Source organism: Castanea sativa, chromosome 10 (assembly GCF_040712315.1).
Source record: "Castanea sativa cultivar Marrone di Chiusa Pesio chromosome 10, ASM4071231v1".
Lineage (NCBI taxonomy): Eukaryota > Viridiplantae > Streptophyta > Magnoliopsida > Fagales > Fagaceae > Castanea > Castanea sativa.
This window is the reverse complement of record NC_134022.1, coordinates 1,310,164-1,331,749: the sequence shown is the minus strand read 5'-3', so window position 1 is coordinate 1,331,749 and position 21,586 is coordinate 1,310,164. Positions and strand designations below refer to the sequence as shown.

General features: G+C 33.7%; 2 protein-coding genes across 2 annotated transcripts; both read left to right on the top strand.

Annotated features, from left to right (window-relative positions):
• The first annotated feature begins 5,599 nt into the window (after positions 1-5,599).
• On the top strand, positions 5,600-7,883 carry LOC142612544 (uncharacterized). The gene has a single exon (XM_075784626.1). The coding sequence runs from the start codon at positions 5,732-5,734 to the stop codon at positions 7,634-7,636; it is 1,905 nt and encodes a 634-aa protein (XP_075640741.1). The 5' UTR covers positions 5,600-5,731; the 3' UTR covers positions 7,637-7,883.
• Positions 7,884-14,666: 6,783 nt separating this feature from the next.
• LOC142613079 (protein IWS1 homolog 1) lies at positions 14,667-20,939 on the top strand. Its single transcript, XM_075785270.1, has 11 exons — positions 14,667-14,923; positions 15,019-15,553; positions 16,157-16,276; positions 16,627-16,847; positions 16,954-17,083; positions 17,186-17,248; positions 17,340-17,417; positions 17,978-18,069; positions 18,168-18,233; positions 18,346-18,499; positions 20,648-20,939. The coding sequence occupies exons 1-11, from the start codon at positions 14,904-14,906 to the stop codon at positions 20,744-20,746; spliced, it is 1,578 nt and encodes a 525-aa protein (XP_075641385.1). The 5' UTR covers positions 14,667-14,903; the 3' UTR covers positions 20,747-20,939.
• The last annotated feature ends 647 nt before the right edge of the window (positions 20,940-21,586 follow it).

The window sequence follows — 21,586 nt, the reverse complement described above, 5'->3', positions numbered from 1 at the left end:
CCTTTAGAAAGTAGATCTCATAAATTTTCCAATGACACCTCATTTTATCAAAATGGAGGTCAAGAAGTCCAGATAGATTTGACGAAAAATCCTTTAAAATGCACTTCTGGTACTTACTTTGCATGCAGATTCTTAACTTTGCACTTTCGGTAAGGTTTCTAACCTCCTATTTAATGTATGCCTTAGTTTTTAATATTCAAGCATGTTTTATTTTCAAGTTCTTCACATGTTCTTGATTTTTGAATATGTTAGATCAAGGACTTTTAGTTTTGTACGTTTCTAGGACTTTTTATTTAACATGTTCACATCTTCTTAGATTTGGGTTTATCACATTACACACATATTCACCATGTTTTCCAATATCAATTCCTTGCATGCCTATCATAGGGTTTTATCATACTCCTGAGTGCTTTTTCTTTTCAATCACATGTTCTTGGATGACATAAACTCTTGAATGATATGATATGATCATTGCCACCAAAGTAAAGAAGTCTAGTTTCACCAAGAAGGTTGGGTGCCTAACATTTTTCCAATCATGTAACCAACTCCGAACTAGTAGATTACACTTTTTCTTGTAATTTTCTATTTCTAGAATGTAACTAGAAAACAAATCTATGTACTTTTGTTTTGGATTGTATCTAGGACTAAAAGCATGTAAATTTCTAGTTATTTTCAAAAGACGTACATTCAATTGAAATTAATCAATAAAGATGCACTTTTCAATTCTTTTGGTTTTCTTATTTTTCCAATTAAATAAGTGACGACTCCATTATAAAACTCTTAACCTAGAAGAGATGATAAAATCAATGGAACCTCTACTCTTGAGAGGCATTAGCAAAACTCCACTCATTCACATGGGTTATGCCAATCCTTCATTTGAAAGGTTGGGCTGGGGGGTGGTCTCTCACAATATAAAGTTGGGAAAATCAAAGTTATGGAAATTAGTGCAGGCATCCAACTTTTTGGAGGCTAATAATTTTTAGCACGGTGCTACAAATGACTTGAGGTCGGAACCTATGGAAAGTATGATATGAGATGTTTCCATGGACACCAAGATCATTCAAATCAGAGTTCGGGAAGGCCTTCAAATTAGTGTGCAAATTTAGTACCTGAGATTGATCAAAACTGGAACTGAAGCTGGAATAAAATGGGATTTTTATACATGCAGAGCTTGAAGCTGGCCCATGGACCAACTTGCAGAGCTTCAAGCTGTGCATATTGTGCAAGGCCTTTTATTTAAAAGCTCCAGCTCCCCCTCTGTTCCAGCAGAGCTCCTACACAGAAAAAAAAAACGTTATGCCTTCCCCTCTGCCTCTGGAGTCTGGACAGCCCTCCAACCTCTTAGAAAAAAATTTATCCTCCATATTCATCAAAATCAAGCATTTGGGAGGGAATAATCTCTAAACTCTTTTAGTTTTCCATCATTTCCATGCTTGTTTTCTTTGCTTTTTAGCTTGAATAATGGTTTTTGCATGTTGTTTGTTTGAAAGCTCTTACTTTTATATAAAGCTTGAGTTTCTAAACATTCCTTGTTATTATGTATCCTTCCTTTGCTTTGGTTTTATTTGTTTAACACGTTAGATGATTAAATAATGACGCTTTTTTTTTTATCAATAATCTTGAAAGTTTCAACTTTTATGGATTTTGATGTAAAGTTTTGGTTTTTAGATATGGTAGCTTAATATCTATACATCTTATGTTCATCCATGTTTATCATGTGAAATATTTGAATCTATGTTTGTGAGCCTATATGTGATGATGCCATAGTTGTTCCATGAACAAAGTTTGAAGCTTTGTATTAAAAATACCTCTTGAGCTTGAAAGCTTCAATTTTTTTTTGTTTATAGAAGTTCATTTATTTGTTTAAAAGCTATTAGCTTTGCATCAAGGTTACATTTTTATATCAAAAGGTTTTAATCTTTGTTAAAGTTAGAGCTTTTCTGTTTAAAAATGTCACACTGGTTGAAAAGTTTCAAGCTTTGTTCATAAAATGATGAGTATGGCATGTTGACATGAAAAACTTGCATTCTGTTCTGAAGCTTTTATTTTTATTGTATACTATGCTTTGTTCATCTCTTATATGCATGGAAGTTTGCATTTTGGCCTAAAGTTGGTTCCTTTGATATTTAAATTCATGTTTATGTTATCAAAGTTTGAACCTTGATCTTTAATTTGCATTTCCTTATATAAATATCCATCTCTGCATGTTAATTTTGATGTCAAGGTTCAAAGTGTAACCTTTTGAGACAAAGTTTCAATCTGGGTACCCAAAGGTTGCATCTTTACCTTAAGGCTTAAACTTCCTTGTCATGTTTAAGGTTTCCTTTTGAATAATGCTTGCATCATGTGCTTTAAAGTTATATCCTTTTTGCTTGGTCATCCTAGGATTAGAAACCCTTGATATGTTGATGATGCTAGTATTTCGATGATGTTGGTTGATTCTCAAAAAAAAAATTTTGATTATGTTGGTTTAATGATGTGTGATATGCTTTGTTTTAAAATTAGGTTTTCACTGATAAAATTTCTTAAGCTTTTCAAAATAAAATCCATGGAATTTTTAATCTTTTCCCTTTTAGGGAACTCATAGGATTTTTATCCTCTCCTTCTAGGGAACTTTCCAAAAATTTTACCGAGTTTATATATAATATATAAGGTAAATTATGTATTTTGTTCCTATTTTTTATATTGTATTTCAATTTAGTCTATAACCTTTCGATTGTGTCAATTTGGTCCTTAACCTTTCACTATCGTGTCATTTTAGTTTTTGCCGTTATCTTTTGATGGAAATTGCTGACATGGCAAACGGACAAAATAAAAAATTAATTTCCATTGATGTGACAATAAACTACTCTTTTTTTATTTTGGCCGTTTATCAAATTAGTAATTTTTGTTTTGTAATATTACATGACAATGTAACATGTACACAGTTTGTTTTCATAGAGATGTGATGCTGCATTTACTTAATGCAGATAGTGTTACACCACAATTTCATATGAATAAGCAACAGACCTCCAAGAACTTCTCTAACATTTTCTACCCAAAAATTGACCCAACTGTATGTAGTTGATGGTCTATACGTTAGAAAGATTGCTCTAATGGTAATGGTAATTGGTGACTACATTTTACTAACTTGATCACAAATTGTTTGATAAAATTCGACTGTTGTTTTTATTCTAAAATTTCTGTTTGTATTATTCATAATTTAAGTTTAATAAATGATGTATATAATTCTCCCAATAGTACTTACATGACCTGACTACCTAAAAAGTTCCCTATCTACATTGGCCCTGGCATTTCAAATCGTTAGCTTCTTTCTCCTTTGGGTTTTGTATCAATTTAAGTTATATATATATTGGTTTGTGAAATTAGAGGCTGTAAGAGAGGAGAGGGAATGAAATGGTTGGGAAATGATGGAGTTATTCTTAGAAAAAGCATGTAATTCAGCAGTTTATCTCTACATTTAGCTATTAGATTCTATGAAATTTTAGGTTAATTGGGTCGTACATGAAAGGAAAATAGTTGACAATAGAATATAAATATTTAGGAATAATTACAGTAAACTCACCTGTGGTATGACCCGTTTTCACTTTGTCTATCCGTGGTTTAATCATTTACACTTTACCCATCTGTAGTAACTTCCGTTAGGATTCTGTTACCCACCTTTCCTTATGCTGTGGGTAATGGATTGAAGTTCAGGTGGACAAAGTATAAATAATTAAACCACTGGTAGGCAAAGTGAAAACGGTTCATACCACAGGTGGGTTTATTGTAATTATCCCAAATATTTAATATACAAAGAAGACAAGAAATAGAAAAAAAAAAAAAAAAAAAATATATATATATATATATATATATATATATATTGGAAGAATCTCAACTTTTCAGTTAAAAATAGAGTGACAATTTTTTGAATGTGATAATTATTTTCGTAATAGCTCCTATTTAAGTTTTTTTTTTTTCATTTTCTCAAACAATTGATGTATACGTGGGAAAAAGGGACTTACTGAATTATCTTCTTCTTCTTTTTTTCATTCTTTTGTCAACATCGTATATGATTTTCATTATTAACATAATAAACCATTGTATAAAAGTTAACCCATGTGTTAGATGAATATGAGTTTATTCCGAAGTCAAAATTTTTGTTTCTTTGATTATTAATAAAGTGAAAAATTGCCAGAATAAAAAAGAATGAAAAAAAAAAAAAGGAGAAAGAAAGGAAAGTCAAAGAAAGAATTAAAAAAAAAAACTATAAACAAAATAATAGTTGTTATAGGTTTTATAGCAGTTGCAAAAACATTTTGAGTGCAATCACATTTACAAGTCTGGGAAGTATTTTATGTGTCTTGATATTCCTCATTCAGCAAATGACATTATAAGGATTACAAGGAATTTTATCAGTAGTAGAACGGAGCCTATGTTATATCTTATTTTTTTGATTTGCCTTTTTTTTTTTTTTTTTTTTTTTGAGCCTATGTTATATCTTAGTTACTCACTAGCCAAAAAAAAGTAACATATTTAGGGGGGGGGGGGTTCTTGGTAATGGTAAATTTATACTGATGATTGTTGACTCTAAACTTTATGTTTTTACTAATAAATTGAAAGGTTAAAACAATAATGACTTTTTTTTTAAAAAATAAAACAATAATGACTTAAATCATAGTTATTTTGCTAATATTTTATAAGCAATTATATCTTTGAAGGGTTGCATATTTCAAATCAAAAAAGCGTGGGAGGACGTTGCAAATATCTGTCTCGGACACAACTTCATCAAATGCTAGAAGACCACCGGAAGACCCTAGGACTAGAGCATGTTGTGAAAGACTAACTAATTGCATCTCCTTGCTTATCTTTCTTGAGCTATTAGTTAAAAGCAGAAAGAGCATAACTATATGAGAATCGTTTGTCACTGCTGTTGTTCTCTGTTACAAATCACAAGAAATGTTGACTAAGGTTAAAAATATGAGGAGTCTCTATTTCAAGCTATACGCAATGATGCGAAGGATAACACATACTCTTTCAAGTCAATTAAATTCTATATGTATTATATTACCTTTATGAAATTCTAAATTTGGTACTTTATGTTTTTGATAGTACTGTGGGTTAAAAATGTGATAAAATGAATGCGTAGAACCTTGGAACATTTTTGAAATCATGTGTTTAATAATTAATAGGAATTTACAAGTGATGAGAAAGGGTGTGGCTTGTGTCCAGTGGAAGTTTCCACTGGACACGTTGGATGGTGGACACGTGTCCGAATCTGGACGTGTCCAGTGAAAATTTCCACTGGACAGAAGCCTTACCCGATGAGAAATTAGTCAACTTTAAATATGTATATTTGTAGACACAGTACAAATAATTTGATTAATAAAAAAAAATTTATAAAAATTCATAACTTAAATTATTTTTTTATCTATTTATAATAGCTAATAATAATTTGTCACTTAAATATTATTATGAAAATATTATATAAATAATAATATTTTTCATTATTATTATTATTATTATTTGAGAAATGCTAATCGCACAAACAATTTTACAATATTTGTAAAAAAAGTGTCAATGTGGCCAACTTTATGATAAAGTTTGTATCTGTGCTGGAATGTTCCCTATTGCTTCATTCTAGGCTCTCACTCACTCCCAATTCCCGAAACCCCTATTTATCTTCCTCCCCCAAACCAAACCAATTGCTGCTGTTTCAGTCAGTGAGAGGTTAGAGATAAGAGAAAGAGAAATGGGGGGTTGTGAAGAAGAGGAAGAAGCAGTGCGTCTGAAAGGCATAGCAGAGACGAAATACAAGAAGTCGAAGCTGAAGTCCGCCCTCAAGTACGCGAAGCGAGCCCTTCGGCTAGCGCCCAACCTGGATGGGCTCTCGGAGATGGTCACATCCTTCAAGATCCTCCGCTCCCCTGATTCCGATTGGTACACCATCCTCCAGGTAGAACCTTTTGCTCACATTAACACCATTAAAAAACAGTACAAAAAACTCGCTTTGCTTCTTCACCCTGACAAGAACCCTTATGCTGGCTCCGAAGAGGCCTTTAAGCTCGTCGGCGACGCCTTTCGGTTCTTGTCCGATAAGATTCGTAGGAAAGAGTATGATATGAAGCTTAGGATTAGGATTCAGGATGACAATGTCAATGCCAATGTCAATGCTGGTCCTGCTCTGGACACTTTCTGGACCGCTTGTTCCACGTGCCGTTTGTTGCACAAGTTTGAGAAGAAGTATTTGGGTCATAGTTTGGTGTGTCCTAGTTGTAGGAAGAGCTTTCTGGCTGTGCAGGTTGAGACCAATGATGGGGATGGGGATGGGGATGATGCTGTTGCTGTGGAGGAAAGTACTAGGGTTCGGAGTGAGAGGTTGAGGAAGAGATTTGAGCAGTTGGGTTCCAATCAGAAAATGGGTAGTGGTGAGAATTTGACAAGTGTCTGTGGTGGTGTGAAGGGAAAAATGGGTAGTGGTGTGAAATTGGGAAGTGTGAATGTTAAGGGGAGATTGCACGGTGGTGGCGGTGGCGGAGTGACAAGTGGGGAATTGGAAGGGGAAGTGGATGAGGATGGTGATGATGGAGGTATATGGAGTGGTGGGAGATTGAGGAGGAATTCGGGTTTGAAGAAGAGAATGAGGACTGTTGGGGATGTGTTAGAGAGGTCAATGCCGAAGAGGGCGAAAACTGGGGAGGAGATGATGACATTGGCGGAGATGCAGTTGGAAGCAAAGCAAAGGGCGCATCAAGAGAGGATGAAATTGAAGTCAAAGGAAAAGGAGAAGAATGAAAGAGAAAAGAGGAAGGAGAAGGAGAGGCATGGAGATTTGAAGAAGAGTAGGGATTCTAAAAGTGGGGATTTAGAAACTGAGAGGCGCAATAAGAAGGGCATGGGCTTGGACATTGATAGGCGCAAGGAGTCTAGAAGTGGGGATTTGGAGATTATGTCAGTGGAGGATTCAGACTATTATGATTTTGATAAAGATAGAGTAGAGAAAAGTTTTAAGAGAGGGCAAGTGTGGGCTATCTATGATGATGATGATGGAATGCCAAGGCATTATGGTTTGATAGATGAAGTTGTTTCGGTCAATCCTTTTGAGGTGAAGATGAGTTGGTTGGATTTTCAAAGTAATGGGGATGAGGGGCTTATAATTTGGGAGAAAATGGGATTTCATATTTCTTGTGGAAGATTTAAGGTTTCTAGGAAGACTTCCGTTAACTCAGTGAATGTCTTTTCTCATATTGTGGATTGTGAGCGAGCAGCAAGGGAGGTTTATAGAATTTATCCAAGGAAGGGCTCAGTGTGGGCACTTTATAACGATGCTGCTGTTGATGCAGAAGGAAGAAACCTCTCTGCTAAAGATAAGCGGTGCTATGACATAGTTGTGTTTTTGACGAGTTTCAGTGAGATTCATGGTTTAAGCATGGCATATCTTGAGAAGGTTGATGGGTTCAAGACGGTGTTTAAGAGAAGGGAGATTGGTTCTCATGCTATTAGATGTCTTGAAGGAGATGACGTTCGGTTGTTTTCACATCAGATTCCTGCAAGGAAGCTTTCTGGGAATGAGGCTCCAGAGCTTTTGAAAGATTGTTGGGAACTTGATCCTGCTTCACTTCCTTCAGATTTGCTTAGTATTGATTGGCGGAGGTAATTCTGGTAATGAGTGCTCTGTATATAGCTTTTCATCAATTAGGGGTTGAAGTATGTTTAATGTACATCAAGCACCCTTATGAGCTAATGACTATTCTCAGTCACCCTTTGTGACGTCTGTAGCAAATGAGGGTACTTCACCTTAACATAATGCAGTCAGTTTATAACTACATTATCTTGTCTTTAATATCCTACATAAACAGAATCATGAGGTCAATGTGCTTCAGATAGTTTAAGTTCTCCACAAATTACAATCTTTGTTTATTAACATTGATGTGTGGGGATGATCTGATGGGTTGTGTTCTTGAGTGCATATCAGGTAATGGGGCACTTGCACCTTCACCCTGCATTGCATATGCTTACTGTTAATGCTACTAGTTATTCATGCTATTCTGAACACTTCAAACTGTATAAGATTGTTAAAATTGGTATAAAGAGGTCACTTCGAGCCCTAAATTTCAGTCAATAGAAAAGCACACTAACAAATTCTATTAATTGAGGAAGAAAACAAACATAAGTGAGAAAAATTGCGCAGAATTGTCTGATAAGCTTCTATAATTTAGTCTCGTGATCATCATAACAGTATTGTAAAATAAGTGGACGCTATTGTTTACATAATGTGAGCTAGAAACTGCATTTGTCAAAATTGCAACCATTCCTGTCCTATTTATTTATTTTTAATAAGTATTCCTGACCTATTTTTTATCGAGTCCTTCCAATTGTATACTAAAAATCTTTAAATAAAGTGTTTTAACCCTGCAGATTGATTAAAATTAGGTTGTTTAATGATTTTGGACTAGTTGGTTATACCTTTTTTAATTTGTTTTGTTTTGCTTTCCTGGGGGAGAGGAGGAGCAAGTTTCCCTATTCTAATAATTCTATGCTTTTGTCAATGGTCTCCAAGAAAAAGGACTACTAATTAGTTGTTGTATCTTATATATTGCATTTATAATTTCCTAATATCGAGGTCTCCTCAGTGATTGGTTCTGCACAACTTCATCTCTGATATGTCTAGTTGCTATGCTTGAAAAGCCTGTAGTGAGTCTGAAATTTATATGCAACTTGTACATAACTGGGTTAACTAGTTGCATGGTAGCATTTTTCTAGTGTGTATTTTGGGGGGAGTGTTGGAGTTGTCATAAACCTGCTTGTGTTTAAATGCTGCTTGCATAATCAACACTATAAGAATGATGCTATGGATTGCCTGCTATTTATTTTGTACTCCCTTTTAAGTATTTATTTTCTTAGTTTATCATGTGATAAACATTTTTTTTCAAAAATTTATTTGTGCATAATAACAGGTATGTGCATAATAACAGGTATGTGCTTGTTGAATTTTCATGCCACACGTGTGATGTAAGATAGAAGCCAATTTTGATGTAGAATCTTTAGGAATTCAGCACTAAATTAGGGTTCTTGATTAGGGTTGGTGTTTAAGGGTTTAAGCCTAGTTAAGTAATAAAAAAAATTTGGGTAGTGATTAGTGAATGAGCTTCATAACCTTTAGATGTTAAAAGTTAAAACCATGAATGGAACAAGAAACAAAGCAAGATAAACCCTAGAAATAACATCTAGGTTTCCTAAACAAAATCATTCTTAGGTAGGAGAAGGCAATTATACTCTTAAGCTGCTGGAATTTTATTATAGTTAATCTCTCCATCTGTCTATTATTGAATACATAAAATACTCATGTATAGGCTATTTGCCAATACTACTTCTAGAAGGAATAGGATTGCTAAATAACCTTTACCTAGAAAGACTGAGACTCCTAATTATGAAGAGAAGTAATTAAGAACTTTTAAACCAAAATAGAAAAAGGACTCAAAACATAAAATAAGACTCATGTGACTCTAGTACGACCCATTCCAGAAAATATGCAGTGACCCAGTTTAGTGTGTTGAGGATCTATTGCTAAGTCAAATATTTGGGACTTAGGCCTTGGCGTCGTTGTTGTTTCTGTGTCTTTCTCTGTGTTGTGGCATTAGTTTGGTATTAGAAAGTATGAAAGAAACAGTGTCAAGGATTTTTTTTTTTTTTTTGAACTTCAAGGACTTTTGAATATATTATTACAGAAACATCTTTTTTACAATAATTGTATTGCAATAATGAGAAATGCTTTTAATTAAAAAAAAAATACAAGGGAGAAAAAATAGTCTTAGCATCAAACAAGAATGTCTATTTTGTTTTGATACCAATTGGTATATTAAAAAAAAAGTGTATTTCAAAATTTTGGGGCCAAGGTCTTTTCTTGTTGTTATTTATGTGTCTTTCCCTTTATTGTGGCTTTATGGAAGATCCAATGTAAAAGAATGTTTTTAGAACTTCAGTGACCTTTTGTGTACGTTATTATAAAAAAAATTTCTTTTTATCACATCTGTATTGCAATGATGAGAAATGTTCTTAAAGAAAAGAAGAGTCTTAGCATCAAGCAAGAATATCTATTTTGTTTTTATACCAATTGGTATAATAATTATAGAAAAAAAGTGTATTTTGAAGTTTTGGGACTAAGGTCTTTCGTAGTGTTGTGGCTTTAGTGTGGTATTAGAAAGGATGGAAGATCAAATTAAAGGAAAGTGTTTAGAACTTAAAGGACTTTTATTTATATTTATTACAAAAGCACTTTCTTTTATTATATTAGTTAATGATGAAAAATGTTCTTAATTTAAAAAATTAAAAAATAAGGGAAGAAGAAGAAAGAGGAAAAGAAAAGAAGAGTCTTAGCATCAAACAAGAAGTCAAGAATATCTGTTTTGTTTTGATGCAAACTCATTCGTTATTTTAATACTCTATTCTTATTATGGTCATTCTGGATCTTCTTCCAACAGGTTTCATTAAAACCTGTTTCATGGTAATAGCTCTTTGAGGGGGATCTAAGAGATTCCAATGGTAACAGCTTTCCATGGAAAAGTATTAGGTGCTCAAAGACTCCAAAGATTGTTGTTTTTTTGTTCTGTTTGGATACCGCTTATTTTGTTGAGAACTGAAAACAATAAAAAAAATTACTGTTCACTCAAATTTTACTGTTTACATGCTTAAATACACTGTTTATGGACAATGAACAGCGCAAGACGGGCTCAGCTGGAAAAAAAAAACATGCACAGACATGAGAAGCGCAAAACGCACTTCCCAAACGCTTACTTTATCTAGACAGAAACATAGGGAAATTTTTTGACAGGTGAACCCTTGTTAAAAGAGTTGTTTTGGTAGATTGGTGTTGCATGTGCAAATAAAGTAGTGGAGCAATGGAACATTTGTTATCATTGTGGAGTAGCCTGAGACTTGTAGTCATTATCATTTGTTCTTACCATATGTTTGGGCTCATTGGGGTACGTTGGATGATGCCTAAGAAGGTTGTGTGTACATCCTCTACGTATAAACATCATAGGTATTTTTGTTTGGATTATAGCCCCGTTATTCTAGTGTGGGCAATATGGAGCGAGAGGATCAATCATACATTTAACGTTGTGCAGTAACCAGTTATGGTGTTGGGAGTCATTGATTGTGAGATCCTTGTCTGAATGCTCTTGCACTCTTGGTCCTATGGTCTTAATGATGTTTGTTTGTAAATTTTATTGATTCTCTTTCTTTTCAATTTTTAATTCTTTTTATCATGAAATTCTTTAGGAGAACTTTTGTTATACAACTATGCACCTTGTGTACATGAGTTTTCTCCTCTCTTTTCTTGTTTCTTTTTCAATAAATTTTATTACTTAGAAAAAAAAAAAATATATATATATATATATATATATATATTTTGTGGGTCAAAAACTAACTAACAAAATGAACCGCTAAGCAGAATTTGATCATCACAACTAATTTGTAATGAGTAGAAAATGTTTAATCCACAATGGGAGGTTAGAACAAGAATAGAAATTAAATGGTACAAACTTATTATTGATAAACAGCTCGGAATTAATCTTGCCAAGGATACATCCATCCAAAGGCAAATACAAAGTGTTTCTCTAAACTCTTTTCTCTCTCTAAGTTTTTCTGCCCCCTTCTATGTGTGCCTTTTCTCTCTATATATAACCCTAAGCCCTCTTATGAGTAGTGGGCTGTCACAACGTGGGCCAAGAGATACTTGTCCCATCAAGTGTCTCCTCCATTCTTTTGACGATGAAAATGGATTTTTGGGGGTATGAAACATTGTTTAGGCCAATCATTTAGTAATAAATGCGATTGTGTTAGGTAGGAACATCTAATTAATGTGGAGGTGACTGTTACTTGTTTTAAAGGTTATTTAACTAGGAACCTCGAACGGTCCTTATGGGGTTGTGTTCGTTGTCAACTACTTCGTTGGCATTAAGCTCCTAGGGTTTCTTTGTCTGAGGGTCATATATTATCTTGCATCAATTCGGGGATGCGAGCAACTTTTGTAGTTAGCCTTTAGTTTATTTATTGGGCCTAAGATCTTTTTGCCATTGGATACGATATGGGTCCATTTCCTCTAACAATTCTACTATTTAATGGGGTTATGGTCTACGACCCATGGAGTGTGATTTGGGGACAACTCCTTTATATATTATAACTCTAAGTTATGTTACACTACTCAATATTTTTTTATTAGATATGAATGTTAACAAATCAACTGTTATAATCAAAATTTTAAGATAATATGAAATTAATAAATATGACATCGATTAAATGTTTAAATTTCAATTTTTTGTATATAAAATTATGCATAAAAGATGAGCTTCTAGATTGAATAGTAAATAACATGTGATTGTTGAGAAACTTGGTATGCATGTTAAAAATATAGAGAACATATAATTAATCCAATAAAAAGTTATAGTGAAAATGCTTTGTTTTTTTTTTTTGTCCCTATATTTTTACCATATTTTCATTTTGGTCCTCATTTTTTAATTTTTCAATAGAACCTTCACCCTGAAGAGAAAATAACACAACTCCACCTATTTGTTGGGTTATGTCAAACCATTTGACAAGTTGGACTGGGGTCACGGTCTCCAAACAAAAAACAGGCTCCTAATCTTAAAAAGAAAATAGAGTTAGAACCAAAAAATCAAAGATTTAGAAATTTGATTACATGTGGAGAAGGTGTTAGACATCCCACAACGCCTATCCAAAAAGATAGTATCTCATTTCAAATTTAATTTTTAAATCTCACCATTTAAATGACAATTGAATATTTGGCATTTAGTTTTAAAGAAAATATATTATGCGTGCAATGACATGAAACAAAAGTAAAATCTATCCTAGAATGACATGCACAATCTATCCTAAAATAACATGAGGATGCGTGACATATATATTATCTATCATAGGGTGACCTTTTGTGTATACATGGACATGTGAACAATTTATTTTAGAAAGTGGGATAAAAAAAAAGAAGCTAAACATGTGATTGCATAACATTTATTAGGAAAGTAGGCATCCATTAAATTTTCCCTTCTTTTACTGAGAGAGAGAAAAAAAAAGTCATGTTTCTTCTTTATCCTGCAATTTTAACTTTATTTTTTTTTTAAAGACAAGAAACATTAACTCATTTATTTTTTTAAAAGAAAAGTAACAGTACGATCCCAAGTTTTTTGGCACAAACTTTTTAAGTGGTAAGTTATGGACTTATCATTATTAATTAGAATAATATTATTTTCATATTGAGTCATGTTAGACTATTTGTCAAAAAAAAACACGTGGTGAAATTTTGCATTCTAGACTTCTTTTTTTCCTGTCTTTATTTGGTAAACAAAAAATGAGTAGAGGAGAGGTGACCAGTGTGACTTCCCTATTTAGGTGTGACCATAGTAGCACTCTGCACTCTGCACTCTATCCATTCTCGGGCAAAACTCTACTCCCAGTTTGTGAGAAACTCACTTATTATTCTTCAGACCATTTTGAATTCTAGACTTACTGTTTTAAAATTCTAAAGTTAAATTTGATAATAATATCTAACTCAGAATTTTGATAATAAGATTTGAAAATTTTAAATTTTGAATATGATATTGATGTTTTGTTTTAGTTTATATAACTTATTATTTTGTTTATTTGGATGAATGCATCTTAAACAAAAAGGTTTTAAGTGCAAATATATTTTCCACAATGAATTTCCCTTTCTTGTTATCCAACAATTCTAATGACAATGATATATATTTTGGGGGTAAGTTAGACAAATTTTCTTTGAGATTTGAGAGGATAACACTCTACCTTAAATCTTAAGGGAAGTGACACTCGACTTCATTGAGATATGAAGAAATCAACACATTATTCATTTTGTTAATACAATAATAAGAATATTCAAAGATTTGAAAATATCCCCTCGGCGAAACCCTAATCATTGGTTAGTGAAAGGGATTTATTTTAAATTTTTGGGTGTATGTTATTGTCACCAAACAGTGGTCAAGTTTGGCTGAGAATTTTAAAATTTGAAATATTTTGTTACCGTTATTAAAGAAATGATTAATATATTTATTTCTTTAAGTTTAAAGGATGAGAGTGGACTGTGGAGTGTTATTCCTCTAAATCTAAAGGAAACTTTGAGGAATTTATCATTTTCTTTTTTTGGATAATAACAGGTTACCTACATGTAGTATGGTTTAATCCCACTTTGCCTACTTGTGGTTCAAAAATTGATATTTTACCTAACTAAGTTAAGATCGGTTAAACTTCCATAACTTACCTCAATCACTTTTTAGAGCTCAATATCCAATGAGCTAGATATTAAGCTCACCACGGGGGCGCTGACGATATTCCCCATTTTTTTTAATGGATAAAAAGGGAGCTCATATGCATATGGCTGCTGCCACTTGCCAAACTTAAATACTACTATGAATGTACAAATAATAGTGAAACTCATTATTACTCAAAACTCAAAATTTTCTGTACTCGAATAAATGAATTCAACTATGAAACTCATATAATGCCCGTTTGACAAGAAATTTCTAATAATATTGTTGTTTTATGAAAATACATATGAATGAAAAAATATGTACCGTATAATGTTATTTAAACACGATAAATTGTTGTTTATCCTATCCTTGACCATACAAATACAATAAAAAGATAATACCTGAACCGACCCTTAATGCTATACAAATCCGCACCGTATAAGACCACAGCTCCACCTACTTGTCTTTCCTATGCTTCTCTCTCTGCTCAAATTCAAACTCCATTATTGTCCTTATCTTTATCTCTCGCACGCTAAAGAAATTTTCTTTGTTGTTGTTTCGATTGACTTGTAGAGGATTCATAAAAATCTCTCAGAGAAATTTTTCTATTGGCACTGAAATCTCTCTAATTCATTACCCCCAAATATGGGTTTCCAAGACGATCCGTATGTATTTCTTGCTCTCTTCCTCTCAAAATTAGGGTTTTTTTTTTTTTTTTTACTTCGATTAATTGAAAATTAAATTTGGAAATTTTTTTCAGGTTTCGTGACGAGGATGGAGAGCCATTGATGGACTTCGACGACGTACAGTCAGATCGGGAGCAATCTCCGGAGCCGCGGGGGCAGGGTCCTTTTGATGACGACGATGAGGAGAACTGGCAACAGAGAGAGCGATCGGAGACGCCGGTGTACGACGAGGCGTCGTTGAAGACCGGGAAGCCGCGGAAGCGGCTGGTGAAGAAGAGTGGAGACTCGGCGAAGGAGATCGTGGCTCCGAGTTTGATCGACGAGGACGAAGACGAAGACGACGGTTTAGGGTTGAGGAATCTGGTTGGGGAGGAGGAGGACGATGATTTTGAGAGGAAGAGGAAGAAGGGAAAGGAAAGTAGTGGAAAGAAGGAAAAGAGGCACAGTAAAGGAGGAGAGAAGAGAGGGTTTTCTTCTTCTTCTTCTTCTTCGGGAAAGGGAAAGGGTGGCGGTGACTCGAAGAGAGGCTTTTCTGCTGGTAAGTCTGGCAAGGATCATGATGGTGAGGTCAAAGAGATGTGGGACACTATTGCTGGTGGCGATTCTGAGGTATTATTCTAGGGTTTTTGATTTTTTGTACTTGGTTTATACTGTTGTCATCATCATCTATGACACCTATCAAAGAACAAATGATAAAAACTAGTTTTAGGTGAAGTTGGAATTAGTTGTGAATTCTTTGTTTATGGTTTTGATTTGGGACGCTTAAATCTATTTCAGAGTTCAAAGCCTGTGCTTTGATGTTTTTGTTTCCATGGAGTTTTGTGATTAAGATGGCTGGAATTTGGGTAATTGATAATGCTCAGAGCCAGTTGTGATATGTTCTACATTCCAGCATTATATTTTTCTAGTTCATTGCCGATTTCTTTCAAGTTTTTATATTGTTCATACAGAACTCTATCATTTTTTTTTGCATTCAGATGTATTTTGTGTGTGGTGTGTGTACAATAAATAGATTATGAAGGGCTATACCTTTCGTTTATTTGCTTTGGGAATTAATATTCTGATTTTAGTGTTTTTTTTTTTAAAAAAATCTTGGGACCTTGAAGATTAATTCATCATAGTTTACCACAAATCCATTTGTTCTGTATGTTATCTATGCTTTTAGTATCCTAGTAAACATTTTTAATTATTTCCCACTCTTCAATGGATTAGGATGATCAAGAGGGTTCCAGGACTGTGGATGATGACAACTTCATAGATGACACTGGTGTGGAACCCGCCGATGGGTATGGAAGTGGTAATGAGCCGCGTTCTCCTGGTGAAGCTCCTCAGGTCAATTTTTCATTTATTTATATATTTATACATTTCAGGTGAAGTACTGATGTTGTAATGCTGCTGTGCATCTCTTTTTGTTGTTTATGTTGTTTTTTTCATTTAATAAGCTCTTCCTAGAATAGCATAAAGTACATGCTGATTGTAGTTGATTCAAATTTTTGAAGTTTGAGGTTTTCTATTTTATTTTATTTTTTTCTGTTGTGCTAGTGGTTTGTAGCCTGATATCGTATTTTTCTATGTTGTTGACTGAGTAATCTGCTTATCAACTCATTCCTATTGATTGCTTGATTTCTGCCTGGTTGGTATCTTGATTTTTATTTTTTTGATCCATCATTGGATGCTTCTAGGCAGAGGAGGGTGAAGAAGATGATGAAATTAAGGAGCTCTTTAAGATGGGGAAGAAAAGAAAGAAGAATGAGAGAAGCCCTGCGGAAATTGCGTTGCTAGTTGAGAATGTCATGGCTGAGCTTGAGGTCACAGCAGAAGAGGATGCAGACCTTAATAGACAGGCGAAGCCTGCTGTTAATAAATTAAAAAAACTGCCTCTTCTGACTGAGGTCCTTTCAAAGTAAACAGTCTGCTATCAGTCTTTTTGGGAATTCTTCTCTATTAATAGCATCAGTAATTCGTATCTTTTAGGTTCTTATGTTCTGTGTCAACCAATCTTGGTTCAGGAAGCAGCTTCAACAAGAATTTTTAGATCATGGAGTGCTAACTTTATTAAAGAATTGGCTTGAACCTCTTCCTGATGGAAGCTTACCAAACATTAACATTCGTGCTGCAATCCTGAAGATTTTGACTGATGTAAAGTCAAGAGTTCCCAGCATTTTTTGGTCTATAACATGTAGTAGTAATAATCATTGACAGACTATATGTAGCCTCTGATATGTTGCTTCTGTTATGCAGTTTCCTATTGATCTAGAGCAGTATGATAGAAGAGAACAACTGAAGAAGAGTGGTCTTGGAAAGGTAGGAATGACCTTGGAAGAATCAGTCCATAACTTTTGCAGCTCGGATATGGAAGGAATAACTTTGACTGATTGACTATATTTTTGGGCAGGTCATTATGTTTTTATCAAAATCTGATGAGGAAACCACATCCAACAGAAAACTTGCTAAGGATTTGGTTGATAAATGGGTAATGTGATACATGTTTCAACTCCTAAGTATATACATGTTTTAATCTACTAATGTTATTTTATGTCTTCCTCCACCTCTTTCAATTCCTTAATTTTTAGTCAATTAATTGTTTTTTACAAGGGTTCCTATTTCTATTGCAAATTTCTGATTCTTATGTTTTTGGTCGGTGGTTGCATTTTTGTTATACTTTTATAGATTTTTTTTTTTGTGTGTGTGTTGTAAGTGAGAATGGTTTTTTTTAAAAAGAGACCACGAATTAAAAATTAAAAAAAAAAAAAAAAAAAAAAAACAAAGAAGTCTCTAAACAATTACAACTAGAAAAAGTTATGCAAGGACTCTATAAACAATACAAGAGAATTGCCAAACTTCCCTGCATGGGACCGCTCATATATGGAACGAATGAGGTTGCTAACAACTGATTCCACATATTTTCCATATTTTTTTTAAATGTAGTGAGTAGTCTCTTTCTTTTCTTTCTTTAACGACCCATGTAGATTTGTTAATGGGTTTTATATATTCATTAATATTGAATATTTCTTTTCATCACTTTGAGTGCAGAGTCGACCAATATTTAATAAGAGTACAAGGTTTGAGGAGATGAGAAATGTTGATGATGAGAGGGTTCCATACCGAAGGCCACCTGTGAAGAAGTACTGTTTGTGAACTCTTCTGCATGTCTCTCCAAATTTTTGCTTTTACAAGCAAATTTATATATACTTATGTTTAATTTTTATTCTAATTTTGGTAGGCCGGCTAATAAGGCTGCTGGAATGGAATCTAGAGACGGTGATCTTGGTTTGGATGAATTTTCACGGTATGATGCAATGACAGACATATGTTTGCTCCTATGCGCTTAATTTATTTATATTTGTGCACAGTTTTCCAATGCCATATCATATTAGATGTTAAGTTTTATTACACTGCAGGGAACGCAAGTCTAGCCAATCATCTTCCAGGTTGCATGCTACAAGGCCAGAAGCAACTCCTTTAGATTTTGTGGTTCGCCCACAATCTAAGATTGATCCAGATGAAATTAGGGCTCGTGCAAAACAAGTTGTACAAGATCAGCGTCGTTTAAAGGTTAGTTTTCCTTTGCTGAAAAGTTAAATATTAGAATTAGTGAAACTACCTGTGGGCATCTCTTGAAGTCAGCATGAATAGAGTTATGAAGATGTTTAGTTTCCAATTAATTAGATAATTTACTCCAATTTGGACACAAATGACTTGCTTTTGTTCACTTTTCATATCCGGGAGAAAGAGTGGTTTAGAATCATATATATATAGGAATATAGCCTTTATTTATTACTTTTTTCTGCTCAATTGCCTATTTCTATGAAAGTCTCAATGGTCAACCAATGATATCAGAGATTCTAAAGATGATGACAATTCACTAAAGGGGCAAGGTTCACCCTTTTGCCTAAATTTAACCTATGCTCTTCTGCTTTGCTCTTATAAGTTTTTGCTTGTTGTAGAACATAATTTTCACTCAAAATTCCTTCTCAGTCTTAGAACAAGAGCATTAGCTTGTTGAAGTCCTAGGTTCCGGCATTAGCCTAATGGTGGTGAACAGGAATGATCTGATTTGAAAGTCATTATATCTATTCTTTCAAAATGATTATATGATGGCCCAAATGTATATGGTATTCATGAAACTTTTCCTCATACTTCTCATTAGAGAATCCAGTGCTTTTATGGGTTACAGGTTAATGTCAAGCTCTGATTTATTTATTTTTTTCTGTTCAAATTTGTTTCTTTAATGACTTCATTTCTGTGAGGGTGAAAATGAAGGGAGGAGGCTTTTACCTTGGGGCTGATAGAAATTTTAGTTTTTCAGCTTACAAGCTGCGTGCTAAAATGCTGGACCCCTAGACATTATTATGGTTGTGCAATTCTCTCTCTCTTCTAATTGGTAAACTTTTTGTAGGAGGGTTCAAATTTGATAATTCGCATTGTTAAAACTGAAGTGAGGCCAATTGTGCTTTGTTTGGAACCCCATAAATGTCACAGAATTTTTTTTTTTTGGGTAAAATACTATCTTGGTCCCTAAACTTAACCAAAAGTTTGTTTTTTATCCCTAAACTTTAAGAAGTTCATTTTTCGCCCTTAAAATATTGAAATTTTTTTTATTTTTTCCCTAAATTAGTGAAAGATATTTTATGCATGTCCTTAAACTTTGCCAAAAGTTTGATTTTCATCTCTAAACTATTTTTAAAAATTCTATTTTCATTCCTATTTTTGTCTCTAAACTATTGAAAAAACTCTACAAAGTTTAGGGATGAAAAAAGAACTTTTAAAGTTAAGGGATGAAAAACAAACATTTGGTAAAGTTTAGGAACCAAAATAATATTTTACCCCTTTTTTTTTTCTTTAATAGGTTAGTCTCACATGCACCCTAGTGGTTATTATACCAAAAACCTTACCCTGTGCCCACACTTGTGTGAGGAGGAAATGCTATTTGGGCTATTGCTTATTAGCTACATTTCGGGAAAGTCTTAAGCTGTCTTGATTAGTGAAAATTTCTACTTTAAAATTTTTAGTTTTCACGAGCTTAACCAATAGTCACGCCTGGGTGGAATAGTAGCTAGTGGAGGACCTGAAGGGCTAAAACTTACCTGTTATTCCCATTCAGAGGCATCACAAGGGTAGAAAGTAGAATGGTTTGATGGGACTCTGGGTCATGCCCTTGAACCAGGGGTCTCAGGCTCTACTCTTCTGGACTGCTAATGCACGTGGTTTGTGGTCTGTGAATGACTGCATGATTGGCATCTGCATGATTGGTATAGCTAAAATCTAAAAATTTGAGTCATGTGAATGACAATTTCTTGATATCTTGCGTATACAATCCTTTCTCCCTCTTGTGCTACTCTTCTGGGCTGCTAATGGACGTGGTTTGTGAATGACCATGCGTGATATAACTAAAGTATAAAAATTAGAGCCGTGTAAATGACATTTTCTTGATATATTGATATACAATCCTATCGAATTATTTTCCCTCTTCCTTTTTTCATTGGGGTGGGTTGAATGATTTGTTGGACCAATTTGTAACTTATCTGCGTTAAGATGTATATTAATGAACCTCACAAGTGGGCGGCAAGTTTGCTTTGTGAGCATGTGTACGTCTGTGTAAGCAAGAGTATACTGGACGCATGACTAGTTTTGCCTATATGCATTGCAAATTCTTTGTTTTTACCGTTTTTCTAAACTCAGAATGCAACTTGTTAATCTCAGATGAATAAGAAGTTACAGCAATTGAAGGCACCGAAGAAGAAGCAGCTTCAAGCCACAAAACTTAGCGTGGAGGGTCGTGGTATGGTCAAATATTTGTAATTGTACAACTCAGTTGCTAGGCAAAAGGGTGCCATGGAAAAAATTTTATATTAAATATTCAAATTTTGTTACCTTTATTATTGAAAACAATTTGTTCCTTTAATCTCAATATAATTATTGAGAATCAGAGGCGTAATGAAATCTCTAAACTCATCCTTTAATTAAATTAGGTTTCTTGAAAAAAGAGACTAAACAGAGACTAAAAAATAAACTATCATTTCTTTTCTTATCTCAGCTTTTCTTGTGTTGTCTCTCATTTTTATAATTAGGCTGCAATTTTTTAACACATTATTGCCAAAAAATTTACTAACAAATTTTACTAAGGTTATTTATAAATGTTATGTAGTAAAATTTGTAATATCTTACCGTTCTTCACTTGATAATTTAACTATGGAAAAAGAAAATCTCTTTGTTATGTATCTATTATTATTCCCTTGCGGAAAATAGAGGGTCTTTTGGAAGTCTATGAAAATAAGGAAAGAAAATTGATTCTTTAGCCTTGGAGGCGGGGTTGTTTGTGCAACTCTAATTTTGGGGCAAATTTTGATGAGATATTATTTTAAGAATAATTATTAAAATTGATAATGCTTTGGAACTATTTGAATCTCTAATATATTTTTAAAATAAAATGTATTTAAAAAAAATTCATCTAAAATTCAGCCAAGTCAACTGAAATTATGTTTATTATATAATAGAATTTAAAGTTGAGGCTACATTCTCAAATGCATCATGTATTAGATATAAGAGTTCTCTCTTTTATGTGAGGTCCACCTTTATGTGAGAAAGATGATTCATGCACCTGATGCATGATATACCTCATTCTACTTTTGGGAAAGGGGT

Bases quoted from the DNA above. Each gene is read 5' to 3' on its own strand.
- LOC142612544 (XM_075784626.1), top strand. From the start codon at position 5,732: ATGGGGGGTTGTGAAGAAGAGGAAGAAGCAGTGCGTCTGAAAGGCATA.
- LOC142613079 (XM_075785270.1), top strand. From the start codon at position 14,904: ATGGGTTTCCAAGACGATCC. The intron at 17,418-17,977 runs GTAATGTGATAC...CTTTGAGTGCAG, and splicing joins AGGATTTGGTTGATAAATGG to AGTCGACCAATATTTAATAA. The intron at 18,070-18,167 runs GTACTGTTTGTG...TAATTTTGGTAG, and splicing joins CGAAGGCCACCTGTGAAGAA to GCCGGCTAATAAGGCTGCTG.